This window comes from Telmatherina bonti (genome assembly GCF_933228915.1).
Source record: "Telmatherina bonti genome assembly, chromosome: 13".
Taxonomy (NCBI): domain Eukaryota; kingdom Metazoa; phylum Chordata; class Actinopteri; order Atheriniformes; family Telmatherinidae; genus Telmatherina; species Telmatherina bonti.
Genome location: NC_136611.1, coordinates 6,422,559 through 6,440,659, shown reverse-complemented (window position 1 = coordinate 6,440,659; position 18,101 = coordinate 6,422,559). Strand labels below are relative to the sequence as shown.

The 18,101-nt window shown below is 39.3% G+C and overlaps 1 protein-coding gene across 1 annotated transcript in view; it reads left to right on the top strand.

Moving 5' to 3' along the window:
* The window catches only part of mapk1 (mitogen-activated protein kinase 1), a 40,655-nt gene extending 24,132 nt beyond the window's left edge, over positions 1-16,523 (top strand). The window contains exons 2-9 of the mRNA XM_079251913.1: positions 3,018-3,200; positions 4,035-4,224; positions 4,381-4,497; positions 6,468-6,582; positions 7,244-7,375; positions 10,534-10,643; positions 10,763-10,891; positions 12,835-16,523. Coding sequence (XP_079108039.1) covers positions 3,018-3,200; positions 4,035-4,224; positions 4,381-4,497; positions 6,468-6,582; positions 7,244-7,375; positions 10,534-10,643; positions 10,763-10,879 — 964 coding nt within the window. The 3' untranslated portion in view covers positions 10,880-10,891; positions 12,835-16,523. The remainder of the gene's footprint in view (positions 1-3,017; positions 3,201-4,034; positions 4,225-4,380; positions 4,498-6,467; positions 6,583-7,243; positions 7,376-10,533; positions 10,644-10,762; positions 10,892-12,834) is intronic.
* Positions 16,524-18,101: the final 1,578 nt, after the last annotated feature.

Genomic DNA, 18,101 nt, shown 5'->3' with positions numbered 1-18,101 from the left:
TTAAACCAGTACTGAGCAGGTTTTGCTGTTGAGGTTGCTGCGGTAGTCTAAACATCTTGGTTCTGATTGAGCATACAGACTATAAAACAGTCATAAAACAACTGGAAAGAGACAGATGTTCAGCATCAGCTATGTCTTTACTTGGGTTGGTGTGGAGGTGTTGCGTCATAGGCAGGGCCTAGATGTTAAAGTGGAATTAACCGTTTACTTTGCTCAGTTCACACACTTTACATGTGCAAATCACTGACTGATCTTATTAAATTTCTTCATTTAGTTTGACTTCAAGAGTGGAACAATTAAAAAAAAACCAAAACAAAACAACAGAAATACCATTGTTCTACCTTGTAGAGGGGAAAAAGATAAGAGGTGGTAGTCAGATCATAAATTTAACACATTCCAGACCAGCTTTATTTATAAAGAAGTTTAAAACAAACATAGTTGACAAAAGTGCTGTACTTGAGAATAAAAGCATCGTAGATAAAATACACTAGATTGTTTTTTAAAAATATATATTGGCTGTAGGCTTTACAACATGTTTTATGATGGGTTAAAACGTGTGTGGACTCTGGATCCACTCATTAATCAGTAACAAGAGGCCGATATCTAACCCAGACAGTGACTTTAGTCCTGGCGCTGATCATTTATATGATCGCTTTTCCTTTGTGATGTTTGCACTACGAAATAAGCAACAATAATAAAGTAACAAGCATTTACTTTCATCCCCAAAACAAGTGGAAAGCATGACTTAGGCAAGGTTTACTTCAACAATTTTTATATAAAGTCACTGAAAAATTGAAGCATGCAGTTAAAGGGTTAAGAAATGTTGTTAAATTTCACATCATAACCATGTTTGGAAAAATGTCTCATTTTCCTCAAAATTTGTGATTTTATTTTAGTTATTTGTTTATTTGGTTTTAACTTGATTAAAATATATATATATATATATATATATATATATATATATATATATATATATATATATATATATTTGGAGATACTTCGCTTAAGAAAATATTCCTATAAATTTTTTTTTAAAAAGCTGAAATATTTCATTTTTGTGTGGATTTTTCATAAATATGTTGCAACCAAAACCATGCAAAACTTAATAAATTTTAGGTTTTGCTTTTTTATGTTTACAGATAGATTTATCCTTTCTCAGAATCTTAAAAGAAAAAAACTGCAACTTGCACCATTAGTGTGTCATCATAAAACATGTGAGAATGTTCATCCAGTGGCTACTTATGCTATTTAGCATCCTCATGCTGAACTGCCGTCATTAACCTGCTTAACAGCTGGACCAAGTTAGACGGGAGATGTATGTGGTCAGTGTTTAATCTACCACAATGCTTGTCAGTGCTTTTGTCAAGTTTTTTGTTCTTTTGTTGACCAATGACAAAAAGGAAGCATCGTTTGTTGAAGGTTACAAATTCAGTTAAAACTTGGTCTAAATGGAGATGACATTTTTCTGATCTTTCATGTCATTTTGAAACATTTCAACAGCTAGTCAGAAAAAAGTGGAGTGAAAAGATGCTTGGTAGTATAACCTAAATATTTCATGGTATTTTCAAAAATTGCTTTTTTTTTTAACATTTGTTTTTAGGCTGTTAACCACATTTTCTACTGATTGGGTAAAGAATTGCAGCAGTAGTTTGACTAAGAGCAGTTTATTTTGTTGTGTAAATGACAAGCACAAAACAAAACATGACAAAAACAACTTCCACTACTGAACTTAGCAGATTTCTCTGCTGCACCTCTAATAATGGCATCCATCTTGCATCCTGCCTTAACTCTGAGATTTCGCCAGCCAGTAAAAGTCTCTGATTTTGACTTTTGTTTTTTTTTTTTTATCTTGTTCTGCCCATCTCTTTCTTTTCCTCCAAAACTATTTTATTACATTTCTTTGCTGAGTCAGCTGTGGTGCGCATTAAGAACAGCCAGTGCGTTGATATCAGTTTCTTGCGTGTGCATAGGTACATAAAGCGAAACTCTGATTAACAAAAAGTAACAAGTGTAGTTTCGTAACCTCAGGATGCTGCTGGACAATGATGGCTCCAGTAATGTACATTGCAAATATCACTGTCTCATTAAAACGCACAATTTTTACTACTTTAAAATACTTTCATGTGCTTCGTGTTTTGATCCCTGAATTCTTCTCGTGATGGTGTTGGTTCTTTCCATTTACCTCTAGCAAACACAAGTGACATCTAACTTAAGTGTCCTCCAGTTTCTTCAGTTCTACTGAAGTGGAGTGATCTTAGTTCAGACATCCTTGGTACTCTAAAGCATGTTTGTAATGTGGTGCAGGGAGATTATCATGTCGCTGCCTCAGGCAACAACTTTTTCATGACAGCATTTGCAGTAACTACTTATGTGGTCGACATTCGACTTTTTAAAACTGAAGCATCTCCAGATAACGGAAGCTGCTCCGTTTGTCATGATTTTGTCATATATATATATATATATATATATATATATATATATATATATATATATATATATATATATATATATATATATATATATAACAGATAGATATAATATATTTACTCTTGTGAGCTATAAGCATTTTTTGTATGCTTCACTTCCAGAACTTTCTCTTTCCATTTTTACCATCAACATCTTCAACAACACAGCCGCTCTGCTGCATGTTTAGCGGCAGAGCTGTGTTAAAAGGTCCCAGCTTCACCACATTCCCATTGTTTAGGCTTTTTAATTGCCATTAATGTTTTTAAGGAGTTGCATACACATTTTAACTTTTGGGTATTTGGCACATATGGTTCATGTAGTAAACTTCTTCCTAAATAAATAAACTTTGAATACATGAACCCTTACAGTCTGATGAGGTTTCCCGCAGGTGAATGAAATTCTTATGAGTAAAATTCTAACAATATTTTTAATCCTGCATCAAATTTTACTTGAATAAACTTCTTCAGCTGAAAGTCTAATTGATTTTTTTAAAATAAAAAGTAAAAGTCTAATTGATGTTTTTCTTTCTGTTTTTTTCTTGTATGATCCAGTTCTGCCTATGACCGGGACAACAAGATCCGTGTGGCCATTAAAAAGATCAGCCCCTTTGAGCACCAGACCTACTGCCAACGCACCCTGAGGGAGATAAAAATCCTTCTGCGCTTCAAGCATGAGAACATCATCGGCATCAACGACATTATTCGCGCACCAACCATCGATCAGATGAGGGATGTGTATCCTTAATTCGTCTAATGATTGTGAAGCACTTCATGTGGCTGCAGTCTGATTTAAAGCCTTCAGGCTGGGTTTTGGTGGCATTAATGGGGGTTTTTCTTTCATCTGAACTTGTTTTAATAGTCCTCATGCAATATGGATTCAATGGTTTTCTTCAGTTACCAGAGAAACTGGTGTCTCTTAGAGAGTATTTGCATTGAGTAGGGGGTGTTCATTTGTCTTTTGTTACATAATGGCCACCTGTCACAGTGTATTTGGCTGAGATGCTCTTTGGTGTATGACAACAGTAGAGAATTACTGGAGTCCACAGTCCGTGTGTGTGTAGCTTTACTCTGAGCCAAACAACTGAAAGTTTTATTGTTTCTTCTGTACAGCACTTTGGTCAACTTTGTTGTTTTTAACGGTGCTTTATAAATAAACTGGATTGGATTGGATTGAAAGTGGCCGTAACAGAAGAAACTCAAAGACAAAATGTTTAACAGAGGTAAACTCTAAGATTAAAAGTTCCCACAACACAGAATGTTCCAGAAGATGTTCCAGAAAGGACCAGATATGGTTTCAGGGCTTGTTACTCTACCATGACATCTCAGAGATGCTGCGATTTTACTGAAGTTGCACAAAATACCCAGATGTTCAGCAGTTTGTCTTTACTTTAGCACTGCTGCATCCTAGAGAGCATCTTTAATAAGAAAATGATTAAAATGAAGTTACTTGTATTATTGATTCAGGATGAGAATCCAGCTTGTATAAATAAAGTTGTTCTGCTTGCAGACTTTTACACATGTATGTTCCACAATCTAGATGTTGAAGGTCTTTAACTTTGATTGGTGCAGCTATATTGTTCAGGATCTTATGGAAACAGACCTGTACAAACTCCTGAAGACCCAACACCTGAGCAACGACCACATCTGCTACTTCCTCTACCAGATCCTACGAGGGCTCAAGTACATCCACTCCGCCAATGTCCTGCACCGTGACCTGAAGCCCTCCAACCTTCTGCTCAACACCACCTGTGATCTCAAGGTAGAGCGGCATCAATTAGCATTGGCTTGATTTTGTCTTGGCCCAGATTGGTTGTGGTTAAAACCAATAGAAGTGTAGCATGCTGCTTTTATAACCATCAAACTGTTGTCTTAGTTTTTGGCTGGGAATGTTACGTCCTTCCTTGTCTTCCCGCAGATCTGCGATTTTGGTTTGGCCCGTGTGGCCGATCCCGACCACGATCACACTGGTTTTCTTACAGAGTACGTGGCTACACGTTGGTACCGAGCTCCAGAAATTATGCTCAACTCCAAGGTGAGTGTCCCCACCTGCTGGAAAACACAGACAAGTTAGTGTTGAGATACAGTTAATCTGTTATTCTTTCATATTTTTTCACTTCAAGGTTGAAACATCTTGCATACTTTTTTTTTTTTTTTTTTTTTTTTTTAAATGGACTTTTGGTCTAGAAAAAGTTTATTTAATTTAATCTTCATACAATCGAACAAAACATATAAAAAGAAGGAAAAATCTTATCTAAAAGGTCTATATACCAAAAAAAAAACAAAAAACAACCAAACAAACTTAAAATAAAGGCTCACGTCATTATATATAAACCATCACAGCACAACAAAACACACATTTATTCAATAAATTAACTTGAAAATATTGTTTTAGCTTCTGTCACATCTTTTGCTTTTACAGAGTTTCATCATTTCATCATTTTAGTTCTAAATCTGCGGTTATTGAAGATGTCTGTCCAATTTTAATCCTATTAATGTCAAGTTTTATGACTTTAAAATGATATTTACTCCCTTTTTCCAAATCTTTCCTGAATATTTGAAAGTAAAATTTACTTATGTGCTTTATAATCAGCAAAATGCATTAATCCACTAACTGAACAAAGTTGGAGCACTATGTAATTTTGCTTACTTTAGCCTGACTGTTGTAGCTCTCTGGGTTGTGCAAACATTAGCTGTTGTTGAAGGGGAAATATGAGGAAGTGAAGCTGTCGCATGTTCATTTAGGAAACTAATAACACCGCAATCCAGCTACACAAAATTCAAACAAATGAACTATTTTTAAATATTTGTTCTTGAGTTTGACCAAAATAAATCCATGTTGTGTTACATTCTGTTAAATCTGGTTCTGTGGTGTTACTCGATATGGTACTTCTGTTTGACTGCATTGATACCTGTTTCTAATTTCAGTTGCATTAGCTAAATCATAAGCACCTTAATCTCCAGGGGAGTCTATAAAGACCCCTGGCTTACCTCACTCTTCTCTCCTTACAGGCATATTACATAAGTGATATGCCTGTAAGGAGAGAATAAAAGGCCTTGTTTTGTATCCTGCTTGTGTTGTGACCTGTCCTCGTTATAAAAAAATCTGATTGTGTTGGTCTTTCTGAGACATTTATGGCCAGATGTAGAGGTGTTGAACATGTCAAATGTTTCTGCTGTTGAGCCTCAGAGCTTGGGGGGTAACTAAGGCTGGGAGTCCATTATTTTACCAGAGGTCCATCATTTTACCAACAATTGGTGGAGTTGTTGAGCTTTGTGTTATCCTGTGCATGCTGAAATGCCAAAATGAGGTTGGTCGTGAGGAGTTGGTAGCATTGCAGAGGGCTGATTTGTCTTTGCCTCTCTTGTGTCAAAGGAGGCTTTGGAGTCAGCTGCTGTTGGTTTCTACTTGGAAGATGACATTCTTATGTGAAAATTGACATCTTCTACCAATCCTTCTGAGTGGTCTTCAATCCATCAAGTAGTCTTCTCCATTTCTTGTTGCTTATACATACTGGCTTTGGCTCACGACAGCCTAATGTCTGGTCACTAGTGCATTACTAAGATATACAACTGAATATCGAAGTACTCTTTCTGGCCTGGTTTGAAATCCAGTGTGGTAGAGTATTGTCGCACATGTCATATTAGTCAGGTAGCTGTTAAACCCAATGAAGTCATTCCTCCAGCACCTTTAGTATGTATTCCTGTTGATGGAGATCCATTTAAGAGGCTAACTGCAGACTGCGTGGGCCCTCTACCGAAATCAAAGTCGGGTTAACAATGCCTTATGACCCTTATGTGAGCCACGGCTCGTTTTCCTGAGGTGATACCATTGCGTTCACTCAAGCCTAAAGCAGTTTGGAAAGAGTTGGGGGAATTCTGCACCACCTTTGAGTTACCAAGGATTATTCAAACAGATTGTGGAACTAATTTTCATGTCTGCTGTGTCCAACAGAGTGCTTGAGGTTTTGGCTGTGAAACAACAGATTTCTTTTTCATTTGCAGGGCTATACCAAGTCCATAGACATTTGGTCGGTGGGTTGCATTCTGGCTGAGATGCTGTCCAACAGGCCAATCTTCCCTGGGAAGCACTACTTGGACCAGCTTAACCACATTTTGGGTAACTTATTACGAGTTTTACAGACTGCAATAGCATTAAAAAATAAATAAATATATATATATATATATATATATATATATATATATATATATATATATATATATATATATATATATATATATATATATATATATATAATGTGTGTATGTGTAATTTTTTTTTTTTTTTTTGGTTTGTCAACAGCAAAAGACACAAGTGTTTTTCTGTGTATTCAAAGACTGAGTGATTACATCTAATCTGATGTTAAATGTTGCATCATTTAAATGTAATCTTCATCAGTTAAGGTATTTCCTCATTTATGTTGTGGAAGGTAAAATGTTATCTGCCACAGCCCAGTATGTGTTTAATGCGAGTCTGTTGCATTATTTACGGCCTATAAAGTCTCTTATAAAAGCTTTGAAAATGTAATAGTTAAACTAGAATCTTCCATTGTCAGTAGCAACAGCTTCTTGGTTCTGGTCCACAGATACTTCTGCCATTATCGAGTCATCCTTTTTGTTTCTCAGTGCTAGACCACATATCGCTTCTCCAATCTGTCAAGCTTTTTGCTTGGGAAAGGGCCTTATGTGACTGAAAACGTAGTAGAACATGTATGAAATGATACCAGTCTCATAAGTGAATATAAACTAATTGTGTGTCTGGTTTTGTGCTGATATTTCAGGAGTCCTGGGCTCTCCCACTCAGGAGGATCTCAACTGCATCATCAACATTAAGGCCAGGAACTACCTTTTGTCTCTGCCGGTGCGCTGTAAAGTGCCATGGAACCGCCTCTTTCCAAACGCCGATCCAAAAGGTAAGAGATCATCTGTGGAGCTGGTCTTTCCATGAAGATTATTCCCGTTCATCATAGAATTTAAAGAATGTTAAGAATCATAGGTGTGGTTGTTCTGTCGAAGAGGGAAGAATTTCTGATTGGTATGAGATTAAGCTACATTTTCATTGGTGGAGCAGCTTTTCTGTTGCTGTTCAACCGGATTCAATCAGAGGTTTAATATTTTATACTTCCAGAACAAAAAGAGCTCTTACAAATACAGAGCACATAAAAGCAAACTTGCATCTTCTTTCAAGGCTTTAAATTAACACTTACCAGATGTTTAATGTTGTTTTTTTCACATGTAAGTGAAAAATGTCTGTCCAGTATGGCAGGTGATAAATAAAACAAACGTCCTGGCAGTGCTACAGTATGTCTACATTTCCCATTAACTCAGTTCCTTTGGCTGTCTGCTTACTTTAGCATGCATGGTGTCGTTTATCAGCTACTGCCTGAGCAACACACAGCCGAATGAGGAATGAAATTTAACTGAAGTGACATGTAGAAGGGAAAACTAGAACGTGGTGGTTGGACAGTGTAAAGAACAGGCTGCTTGTAAGAAAAGAAGTGAATGTTGATGAAGAAAGATGCTTAGAAAATAGCTTTTAGGTTATACCTTGCTGGCATTTGACCAAGTATAACGCGTTGTGCTGTGCTGACTGCTACATTCACACACAAATATAACTAAACAAACTGTTTGGGCAATTAATGCTAAAGGTAGAGACCAAGAAAAACCACAAAGCGGCTCTAAGTCACCTGAAGAAAAAAAGTGGTAGAAAAGTGGACGTTGCGGGAGAATGATATTGTTGGATATTTTCTCGACAAAAAAAAACAATTTAAAAAATGGGATTAAATGCATTCAGTTGCATTTTTAATCTCTTATTTTCCCAGAAAGGAAAAAAAACAAACAAACAAATGGTTGGTTTGTGGAAGTTGTGATTGTCTGGTTGCTTTACGAATCTACCAGTTTTATGGGGAATCGTGTGCTGTCGGAGTTGGCTTCTGTCATATCTGCTCCAGTTTTACCATCAAACATAAAAGTGTTAACACCAACTTTAGTCACCTCTTCTGCAGCCAGCTCCTGCAGGTCCAACAACCACCACGTGGCTCCAAGACGGAGGGTTTGTTCTGTTTACAAGATGACTTAAATCCTCAGACAGAAACCCACAAAGCAGCTCTGCAGCGTTTCTCTACAGCTGAAACTAGACGCTTACGCATAAAACTATCATGAGATCAAATATTTTACCGCCATGTGCAGTGCTAAACATCACCATTTGGCCCAATGGTGACAAGAAAGTTGGTAGTTCAAGTCTCTGCCGCTACCTTTGCTAAATACTAACATAAAAAAATAAGAAAAAAAATTTGTTTTAACACTGAACCCCTCAACCTCTTACTAGTGGGTGCTCTGTAGGAAAGAAAGGTTATATCATGGAAAAGATGACTTTCTGCCCCGAGGAGCAACCTTTCACAGGAACTCAGAGAAGTGGAGTGCCTTTATCAGAGGAGTAGAGGACTGCTGAAAGCACTGGGCAGGATATAGACTAACCCCCCAAGTCTTGTTTGCTTGACCTTGAACAGAAAAAATGTAAACAGAAAAAACAATACATGAAGAAATTATGCATTCAGTGCCCATATGCAGTGAAGCTGCATGTTGGGATGTACCTTCTCAGGACAGTTGAACCCATGGAAGCAAACAGGTGTTGAATTGGGGTCCTTTCATAGATTCCCATTTTTATAGAAGACATAATTACACTAGATCAAGCAGCCAGAGGCCGTTTCTTTTACATGATGATTATGTTTTGTCTGAAATAGAATAGAAAGAAATTTAATTAACAGTCCAGGAAGCTCACACTCATTCCTATGGGCAATTTAGAGTAACCAATTAACCTATCATGCATGTCTTTGGATGGTGGGAAGAAGCCGGAGTACCCAGAGAGAACCCACGCATACACGAGGAGAACATGCAAACTCCACACAGAAAGGCCACTGACCAAACCTCACCCCAGCCAAGGATCGAACCAGTGACCTTCTTGCTGTGAGGCCACAGTGCTAACCACTGTGCCACCGTGAAGGAATGAGTGTGAGCGTGAGTGGTTGTTCGTCTCTTTGTGTGGCCCTGCCATGGACTGGCGAGCTGTCCAGGGTGTACCCTGCCTGTCGCCCAAAGCCAGCTGGGATAGGCTCCGGCTTCCCCGCGACCCTGAATTGGATTAAGCGGTTTAGAAAATGAATGAATGAATGAGTCCAGGAAGCAAGAATAATCCAGCAAACTATGATTTGGCACCAAAAACTGCGTTTGGTATATTGTCTGACAAAGTTCAAACTGTAATTGTCACATTTTAATTGTCTTTGCATCACAGCTGGCAACCAATCGGAAAACAAACGTGCACGAAGCGAGGACCGGTTTGATCGTCCATCAGCGTCATTTTTTTAATAAAATCCAAGAGAAGAAAAAAGCAAAAAAATAATAAAATGCCCCCACACAGCAGAGGCAGATGGCTGCCTGTCCCTGAGCCGGGTTCTGCCGGAGGTTTCCTTCCTGTTAAACGGGAGTTTTTTCCTTCCCACTGTCGCCAGTGTGCTTGCTCAGGATAGGAGATTGAGTTGGACTCAACTCAGTCTGTTGGTTTCCTTATATAGGCTGTTATGAATTGGCTTTCATTATGTTTTTTTTCTGTCTGTAAAGCATCTTGAGATGGCATTGCTGTGATTTGATGCTATATTAATAAAGTTGAATTGAATTAAAATGAAAGCAAAGTAAACTTGAACGTTTTGCTGCATTTAAAACAAATCATAAGTTAAGGTGATGACGTTCATCTTAATCTAGCAGCTTTTAAACAGATATTTCAGACCGGTTGCACATGAGTAGTGGTTTCTCTCTGAATGTGACTCCAACCACCGCAGGAGGAGAAAGGAAGGAAGTTCTCATTATTATCAAGCTTTCAGTTATTTAATCAATTTTCAGTGTTTGCTAGGAAGTGGTAAAGATGAATAAATGTAATATTTTCACTGTGATACACGTGTATATGTATCACAAAGCTTTGAACTACAGCCATCAGTTGCAGGATATGATGGTGTCCTCTAGTGTTGTTGATGCGAAGTTGTCTTTTACCACGTTAACCGTCATGTTTGTGCTGCAGCTCTGGACCTGCTGGACAAGATGCTAACATTCAACCCTCACAAGAGGATCGAGGTGGAGGAGGCTCTGGCGCACCCCTACCTGGAACAATACTACGACCCTTCAGATGAGGTGAGGCGGAATAATTCACCATGTGTGCTGTGGGAAAGTTTTTATCTAGTTTTCATTTTCAACCTTGCATTGCCTCAACACTGCACACACGTCATCATGTCCTCTGCTGCCCTCTGCAGCCTGTTGCCGAAGCTCCCTTCAAATTTGAAATGGAGCTTGATGACCTGCCCAAAGAGACACTGAAGGATCTCATCTTTAGTGAAACGGCACGTTTCCAGCCTGCCTGCAGGCCCTAACATCACACACAGGTACGTCCTCACAGGTTTTTAGAGTTCACAAACTTACAGGTGGAGGATGCTCTCAGCTTTCCATCTTCAGCAGGTCGTCTCTACCACGTCTACATGACTAACTGTGCTGAGTTGCTGCCATGTGATTGGTTGATTAGTTCTTGGTGTTAACAAGCAGTTGAACAGGTGGATCTAAGGAAGTGGCCGGTGACTGTAAACGCACCAGTCTGTGGAAACCATGAAACCTTTTATCCATGTATGTTTAGTGCAAGCAGCAACATCCGGCGGTTAAAAGTGAAGCCTATGCAGAAGTTGCGTAAAACTGCAGTTCCCCCTTCATCCACTAGGGGCTGCAAAACGGAGCAAATCCTCATAGACTCCCAAGTTAAAAAGACCAACTTCACAGCAGAAATAAACATGTTTACAGCAGAAATAAACATGTTTACAGCCTGGTTCAAAAATCCATTTTAATAGGTCAGGTTTACCTTCATGACAACTGTGGGGGAAGTGATTTTTTTTCTAACTCACCCATTTAAAAAGAAATTTAATCTCAAAATTTCGACATATGTAGGGGCGTGTCCTTTTGATTGACAGGTACCCGATCTCCCGCTTTCTGTAAGAAGAACGTCGAACAACCGCGGTTTTTAGCCGGTTAACAACGTGACTTAGCTTTAGCCCGCTTACCTCCGTTAGCTGGTTAGCTCCTGTTATCTCCGGGTTAGCTCGGTTAGCTCTTAGCTACAGAAAGCTCGGAGTTCGCTCGATGTCAATCATCCACCATGATGCTCACAGCCCCCCTCTCAGCTCCACCTCTTTGCCCACCATCTTGGCATGCCCCTGCCAAGATGGCGATGGTAGGAACCGCCCACCGAGCTTCAATTCAGCTCTTCAGAAACCTACGGGTGATGTCACGGAGGCTCCGCCCATCTCTTTATATACAGTGTCCAATGAAGCCGGTGAATGAGCAGGGATGTAAAACTGGTATTCAGCAGATTATTGTTGTTTCCCTGCTCCAACACAGCTGTTTCACGTCAAAAGCATCCAACAGCTTCTTGTCAACCTATTTATTCATTTTGGTCAGATGTGTTGGAGCATGGAGACAACAAAAACCTGCAGGAAACCAGCCCTCAAGGACTGGAGTTGGACACCTGTGGGTCTTTTAGACAGTGTTTCTCGGCATGTTTTCACTATTTATTTTTTTTATTTTTTTATTTTGTTCCTTTATAAAAAAAAAAAAAGAGAGAAGAAGAAAAAGGGAGGAGGGAGTGAAAGACAGAGAAAGGGGAAGCAGACAGAACTGAGAGAAACTAACGTCCAAGTGTGCTAAGTACAAATAATGACTGGTGATGTGTACGTATCCAAGCATTTTCTGAATATTTATATGTGCAGATGTTTTTGCTGCTTAGAGATGTTGTATTACTCCCAAGGTCTATGATATATGCAAGAACAAAAATAAAAATGTTAAAAAATATAAATAAATAAATAGACAGTGTTTCTCAATGCTGGTCCTCAGGGACCTCGGGGTCGAGCATGTTTTAGAGGTAACCCTCTAACAGCGAACACACCTGACTCAAATGGCTCATTGGCAGACTTGTAATGTACTTGATGAGCGGTTTAATTAATCTGAATGAGATGTGCTGGAGTTGGAAGGAACTAAACCCTGCAGGACGGTGGTCTCTGAGGACCAGGACTGGGAAACGCAGTAAGACAACGGGAAATATAAGAGCCAATCAGGATATTGTTTCTCACATTGAAGAGGCTCCTCAGACCTCTGCTGACAAGCTGCTCTCCAACAAGCTCGTTTTTAGCTCTGCATTTGACCGTGTACTTTGTACTGTATACGTTATGCTGCGTACTTTCTGTAATACTTATTCCTCTGCAGTTTTAACAAGCAGCCTTCTTTAATTCCTTTGCTTGGTTTTGTTTCTGCTGTGTGATAAATGTCCGGTTTTTTCTCCCACCAGATGACTCCGGACAGGCTTCTGCGTCGCCACTGCTCCTCCCCGCCTCCACACCGTTGCTGTGATTTATTTGGTTTTGTTTTGTTTTCGCCTCTCCTGTCGTCCACATCACCTGGATTCCTCGGGTCTCTTTCATCAAGTCCACTTTGCTCAGGAACGGCGTCAGGAATCAGTCCGTCATCCTCCGTCTCTCCTCCTTCCTCTCTCCTCAGAGGAAGGGGGTGAGGTAAAGGGGAAGAGTGGGGGGGAGTCGCATCACAGCTTATAGTTTGGAGGAGATTTTTGTGTTTTGAAGCCAAGATAAACTTTCGTTTTTTTTCCCTGTGTGTTTTTGGCTCTTATGATTTGAGACGTTTCGGTGTCCAGTTGAGTGACGGTGAATCTGTAAGCTGTCGTGTTTCTGGGTGCAGTTCACTTCTGAGAATCATTCATCAGTAAAAGGAAAAAAGGTCTTTTGAATTTTCTACCTTTTGCGACAAGGTTACAAGGGATGTGTCGTTTCTCTTTAGGAAAAAAAAACAACCCAAATTAAATCACTTGATTTATGCAATGAAATCCCAGAAAGAGCCAGACTTTTTCTGGCAACAAGCCATCACAAGGTGCCCATGAGGATCTGTTTTTATCAGCCGAGCCCTGAATTTTAAGACATACTCGCACAAAAAGCCCAAATATAGAAATGTATTTAAAGCTTGAAGAGTCTTAAGATATTTTAATGTTTAAGAATGATGATAGAAAGTTATTATGCTGAATTTATATCCTTTTTTTATTAGTGTTATTATTGATAAACATTTTAGGAAAGCCCGTTTTTGTTTCTCACTGGCTTTAGTAAAACAAAGTGCAGAGATATTTGTGAAAATTTCTGCCCGAGCCACGAGAGAAAATCCAGTAAAAGTTGATTTCCCGTAAGTTTCTATGTACAGGAGGATATTTTTCATATTCGTGGGGAAAATTGACCCTCGTCGAGGCAGGAATTTGGTGTTCACACAGAACTCGTCTTGCTGTGCCTCCCTGTGTTTTGCGATTTCTGTCGTCGTCTTTGGTGTCGGTCGATCTTTCTCGCCTTGTTATAATGATACTGTGCCCTTTGCATGACTGTTATAAGCTCTGTATACAAAGACGATGATGTTAAGTGCCACACAAGCCGGGCAGATCCGTCGGAGAGCGCCCAGGCTCTTTCTGTTCTACCCTTCATGGTGTATCACTCTTTCCAGACATGGTGCTTTTTGTCCCCTCCTTTTGTTTTATGCTTTCGCATCTTTTCTGTCTTCATTTTATTATTCCCCTCTCCGCATTGCCAGCCTCCACCTGCATGTTTAGGCGATTTGTAGGTTTAAGACCCCAGAAAGGTGAAATGTGAGTTTTTACATTCTGCTCCGATGTTGATTCATTCTTTCTTCTTTTTATCTTCAACTTTTTCTTTAAATTGCACATTTAAATGCTGGTAAGAGTTGGCTGCATCTGAACCGACAGACAGCTCCAGTAAAACTAAGAAAAACGTGCGTAATTTCAGCAGAAGTCAAGGCCGTCTCTCACGTTTGCTCGGGAACTGCTGGCGTGATTGAAGACTGTTCAAAGGAATTTAAACAACGATGCGTTTGGATTTGCAAATGTTTTTTTGTCTTTTTGTGGCGGGTAGCTGTATAACAGACGCCTGAAAGCATCAGCTCTGCGTCTGACAGCCGCCGTAACGAGCCTCAAGCATGTTCGGTGTGGTGACGCGGGCGAGCTTTTCCGGCTGCGTCGCATCGACTTCACGTTAAAAACAACCGTTCAAGCAGAGCGCTGTTATGTACTCTGCTTTGACCTTGGTAGGACCTAAAGCATAAAGTCGAGATGTTAAATTGGAAATGACACGACTTCAGAAGAAGCAAAGAACTATTAAAACAGTTCAACCGGTTTTTCTCCGAAAAAGAAGAAATCAAGCTTTAAGTTCTGTAACTTTTATGTAAAATAGCTCTGATGATAAATCATGAAGCAGAGCCAAAGACCTGTTTTACTGAACTTCTGCTCTGACTGAACTAACCTTAACTGAGGTGGTGAATTATTCATCCACATCTCCTTTAATAAGATGGCGGCTCGTTTGGCAAATTTGTCAAACAAACAAAAGAAAGACAAAATGTAGATCTTATTATTTTAAAGACTAAAATGTAGGTGATTTTATTTTTGCCAGGGGTTTTAGCACTAGGGGGGGTCTGCGCACAGCCACTTATTGGCCTGCTCGACGTTGGCGCTGACATTACAGATCCCTGGTGGTGGTGGTGGTGGTGGGGGGGGATGCATCTTAAGAGGACGCTAAAGCTCTGCTGAAATGCACTCAAGCCATAATCGGTCAGCCTGTTGCACCTCTGACCACATCCGACTGTGATGTCACAGTGTACCGACACACCCTCGGCTGCACTTCTGCATCACCGCAGCCACGTGAGACGTTAAACCACGGCAGGTCAACAACAAAACAAGGTCCTCGTTCATATTCTGTTGTTAAAAAACCAGCGTTTGTCGCCGGAGGGACATCTGCGACGCTTCATCTAATGGGAAACAAGGTGCAGATCTGCGCTGAATGCTAGTCGGTCGCATCTTTCATACGTAATCCTCGTTTTGAGACGTGTTCAGACAAATTACGAGGGGAGAAAATGATGTTTTGTTGGTTCCATCCCTAAAGATTTAACTCATCTGAAGACATTAAAAGATTAAGAGCAGAACTCCGCGGCAGAAATGACAGTTTTTGCACTCGCAAATGAACCCGAGTTGGTGTTTCCCAGCGCTCGCCACGCCTGCTGCACACACACAAACTAAATGCACTTGGTTCAGATTAGCTGGGATGGGACTTGTAATCCGAGGTGCCTGCCGGGACTTGACTTGCCTGTAGATAGTCTTCTTTTATTTCTCTTTTTCAAGGGGAGGGGGGGAGAACATTAAGGGCACTGGAAACCTTACCAGGATTAGTTGTATAAATAAAAACAATCAAAAAAAGCTTCTGCTGAGTTCTTTGTGCAGCCTGTCTGTTTGTGCCTTTTTTTGATAGTCTTGATATCCAAGATTTGATGTGCAGCTTTTGTTTAGTCGGGATTTCATTGTAATCGCAGTATATGCTCTTAAACATGAACACAATCAAGTCTGGGGGGGGGGGGTGTTGGGGTGGATTCTTTCATTTCTGTACATTTTAAAGAGATTTGTTGCCACAGCTGTGTGATTTGTGACTGTATTAAAAAAGATGAAAAGCAAACATTTCTATATATTTTTGCGTTTCCCTTTTTTTTTTCTTTTTTTTTTCTTTTTTGATGTTTTTGTGCAGATATTTTTATTGTAAGATGAATGTTATGTTTCTATCAGACACTAATCTTGTTTCAGTTGTCTCCAGTGGAACTACTTCACTCTGTATGTTTTGATCAGTATAAACCTTTAATTGTGTAGTTAAATCTTCTGAAAGGGGAAGAAAACAAAAGAAAAAAAGATATTTGGTTGTATTTTAAAGGTTCGTTCGACCTGCCATAGAGACGGTTTTGAATCGGATCAGTTTCACTTTGCTGTCGTGTGAAGGATTTGACTTGAACGAAGCGTTCGCCATCATTAAAGACTGCTACGTTAAGGAAAAAAAATCAGGTTTTTGGGGTTTTTTTTTAAGGTTTTTTTCTTTTGCAAATCTGCCATGACATTTAAATAGACATTCATTAAAAACACTGTACCTTCATCAATCTGCTTGTGGAGTTTTCATTCAGCGTTTCGAAGCGTTGAGCCTCCGACGAAGCGCCGATGTGTTAAAGTCTCAGTGGTGGAGATTGGCTCTCAAAGTACTAATTTCTTTTTTTTTATTTAAAAAAAAAAAGGGAATAGAAACTAAAGTTAACCTTCCACAACTTCCAGACAGAATAAAAACACTTCATATTTACTGCATTCATTGTCTCAGCTCGGTCTGAGCCATTCACAGCAAGGCGAGCTTCGTTCTACAGCACATTTCATGCACATTACAATTCAAAGTGCTTCATTAAAAAACAAAAAGCATTACAGGAAACATTAAAGACAAAAAAAATACAGTTTTAACTCTGATTTAGCCTCCTGAGTCCTCGTATGAGGACATCCCATGTGATCATCTGCACCTTTCTGTGTAACTGGGACCTGTCGAACACTGACACGGCCATTTGCTGGTTTCAGAAGAGTTATCCCATTAGAATTATATTTTTATATAATATGTCAAAACATGCAATGTGTAATGCATGTAATCCTGAATCTTTATTTGTTCCTCAGCCCAGATAGCCAGAAGACATGTCTAAAGTCACACTGTAAACAGGTTAAAGCAGCTGAGAGTTTCTGCAGACCTGCAGGTTTCTGGGAGTTTGTGCGGAGCAGAAAAACTCCATGTTTGCTTCTGACTCTGGGAACAGAAGGTAGACCTGACCTGACCATAACAAACCAGAAGATTCTGAACATATTCTGGTCCAAAACCATTCAGTGAAGATCTGAGGTCTGGAGTTTCATGATCCACTTTCTTGGATCAGCAGCATTCTGGACTACCTGCAGTTGTCTGATGGACGTTTTAGCGAGACTGTGAGGTCGTGTGTCCAAGGTTGAAGATCAGACGTAGAGAGAATCTTTCCTTAAAGATGAACATTTTATTTTCCAAGAGTTGTCCGTCGTACAATTTCTAAGATCTGCGGGGAATCAGTCTCCAGTTTCACATCCTTTTCTCTCTCTCTCTCTCCTCGCGAGCTCCCAAAACTCACTTCATACAGTTGTCCTTATATGTCTTCATCTCCTCTCATTAAAGAAAAGGCTGAATTTACAACAGTCACTCAAATAACTGGAGACTTAAAAAAGGAACATGAACTAAAAATTTGCAAAAATATAATTTAGTAATATAAGACAGTTTTTTTCATTTAATTGCGTTGAAGAAAGGAAAAAACAAAGAAACAAATGTGTCCTGGACAAATTAGAGACTTTTCTGTTGAACAGTGGGATAAAATACCTGTCAACAGGTGCAGAAGTCTGACTGAGAGGAACAGAAAACACCTGACTGGAGCGGAAACATTAAAGGATTGTTCAACTAAATATTACTTTATGACTGATGGAATATGTAATAAATTATATTATTTGTTTTTAAAAAAAATATTTCTATTGAATCAGAATTGGAAAATAATGTGATTATTTTCATAGTTATTACTTTAGTCAATTTCATCTTATTTTACAGGCAGCTGTTTTTTTTTTCCCTTCTTTAATGAAAGAGTATGAATAAATATGAGCACAGCTGTATCTACCCCATCAGACACACACCTGAC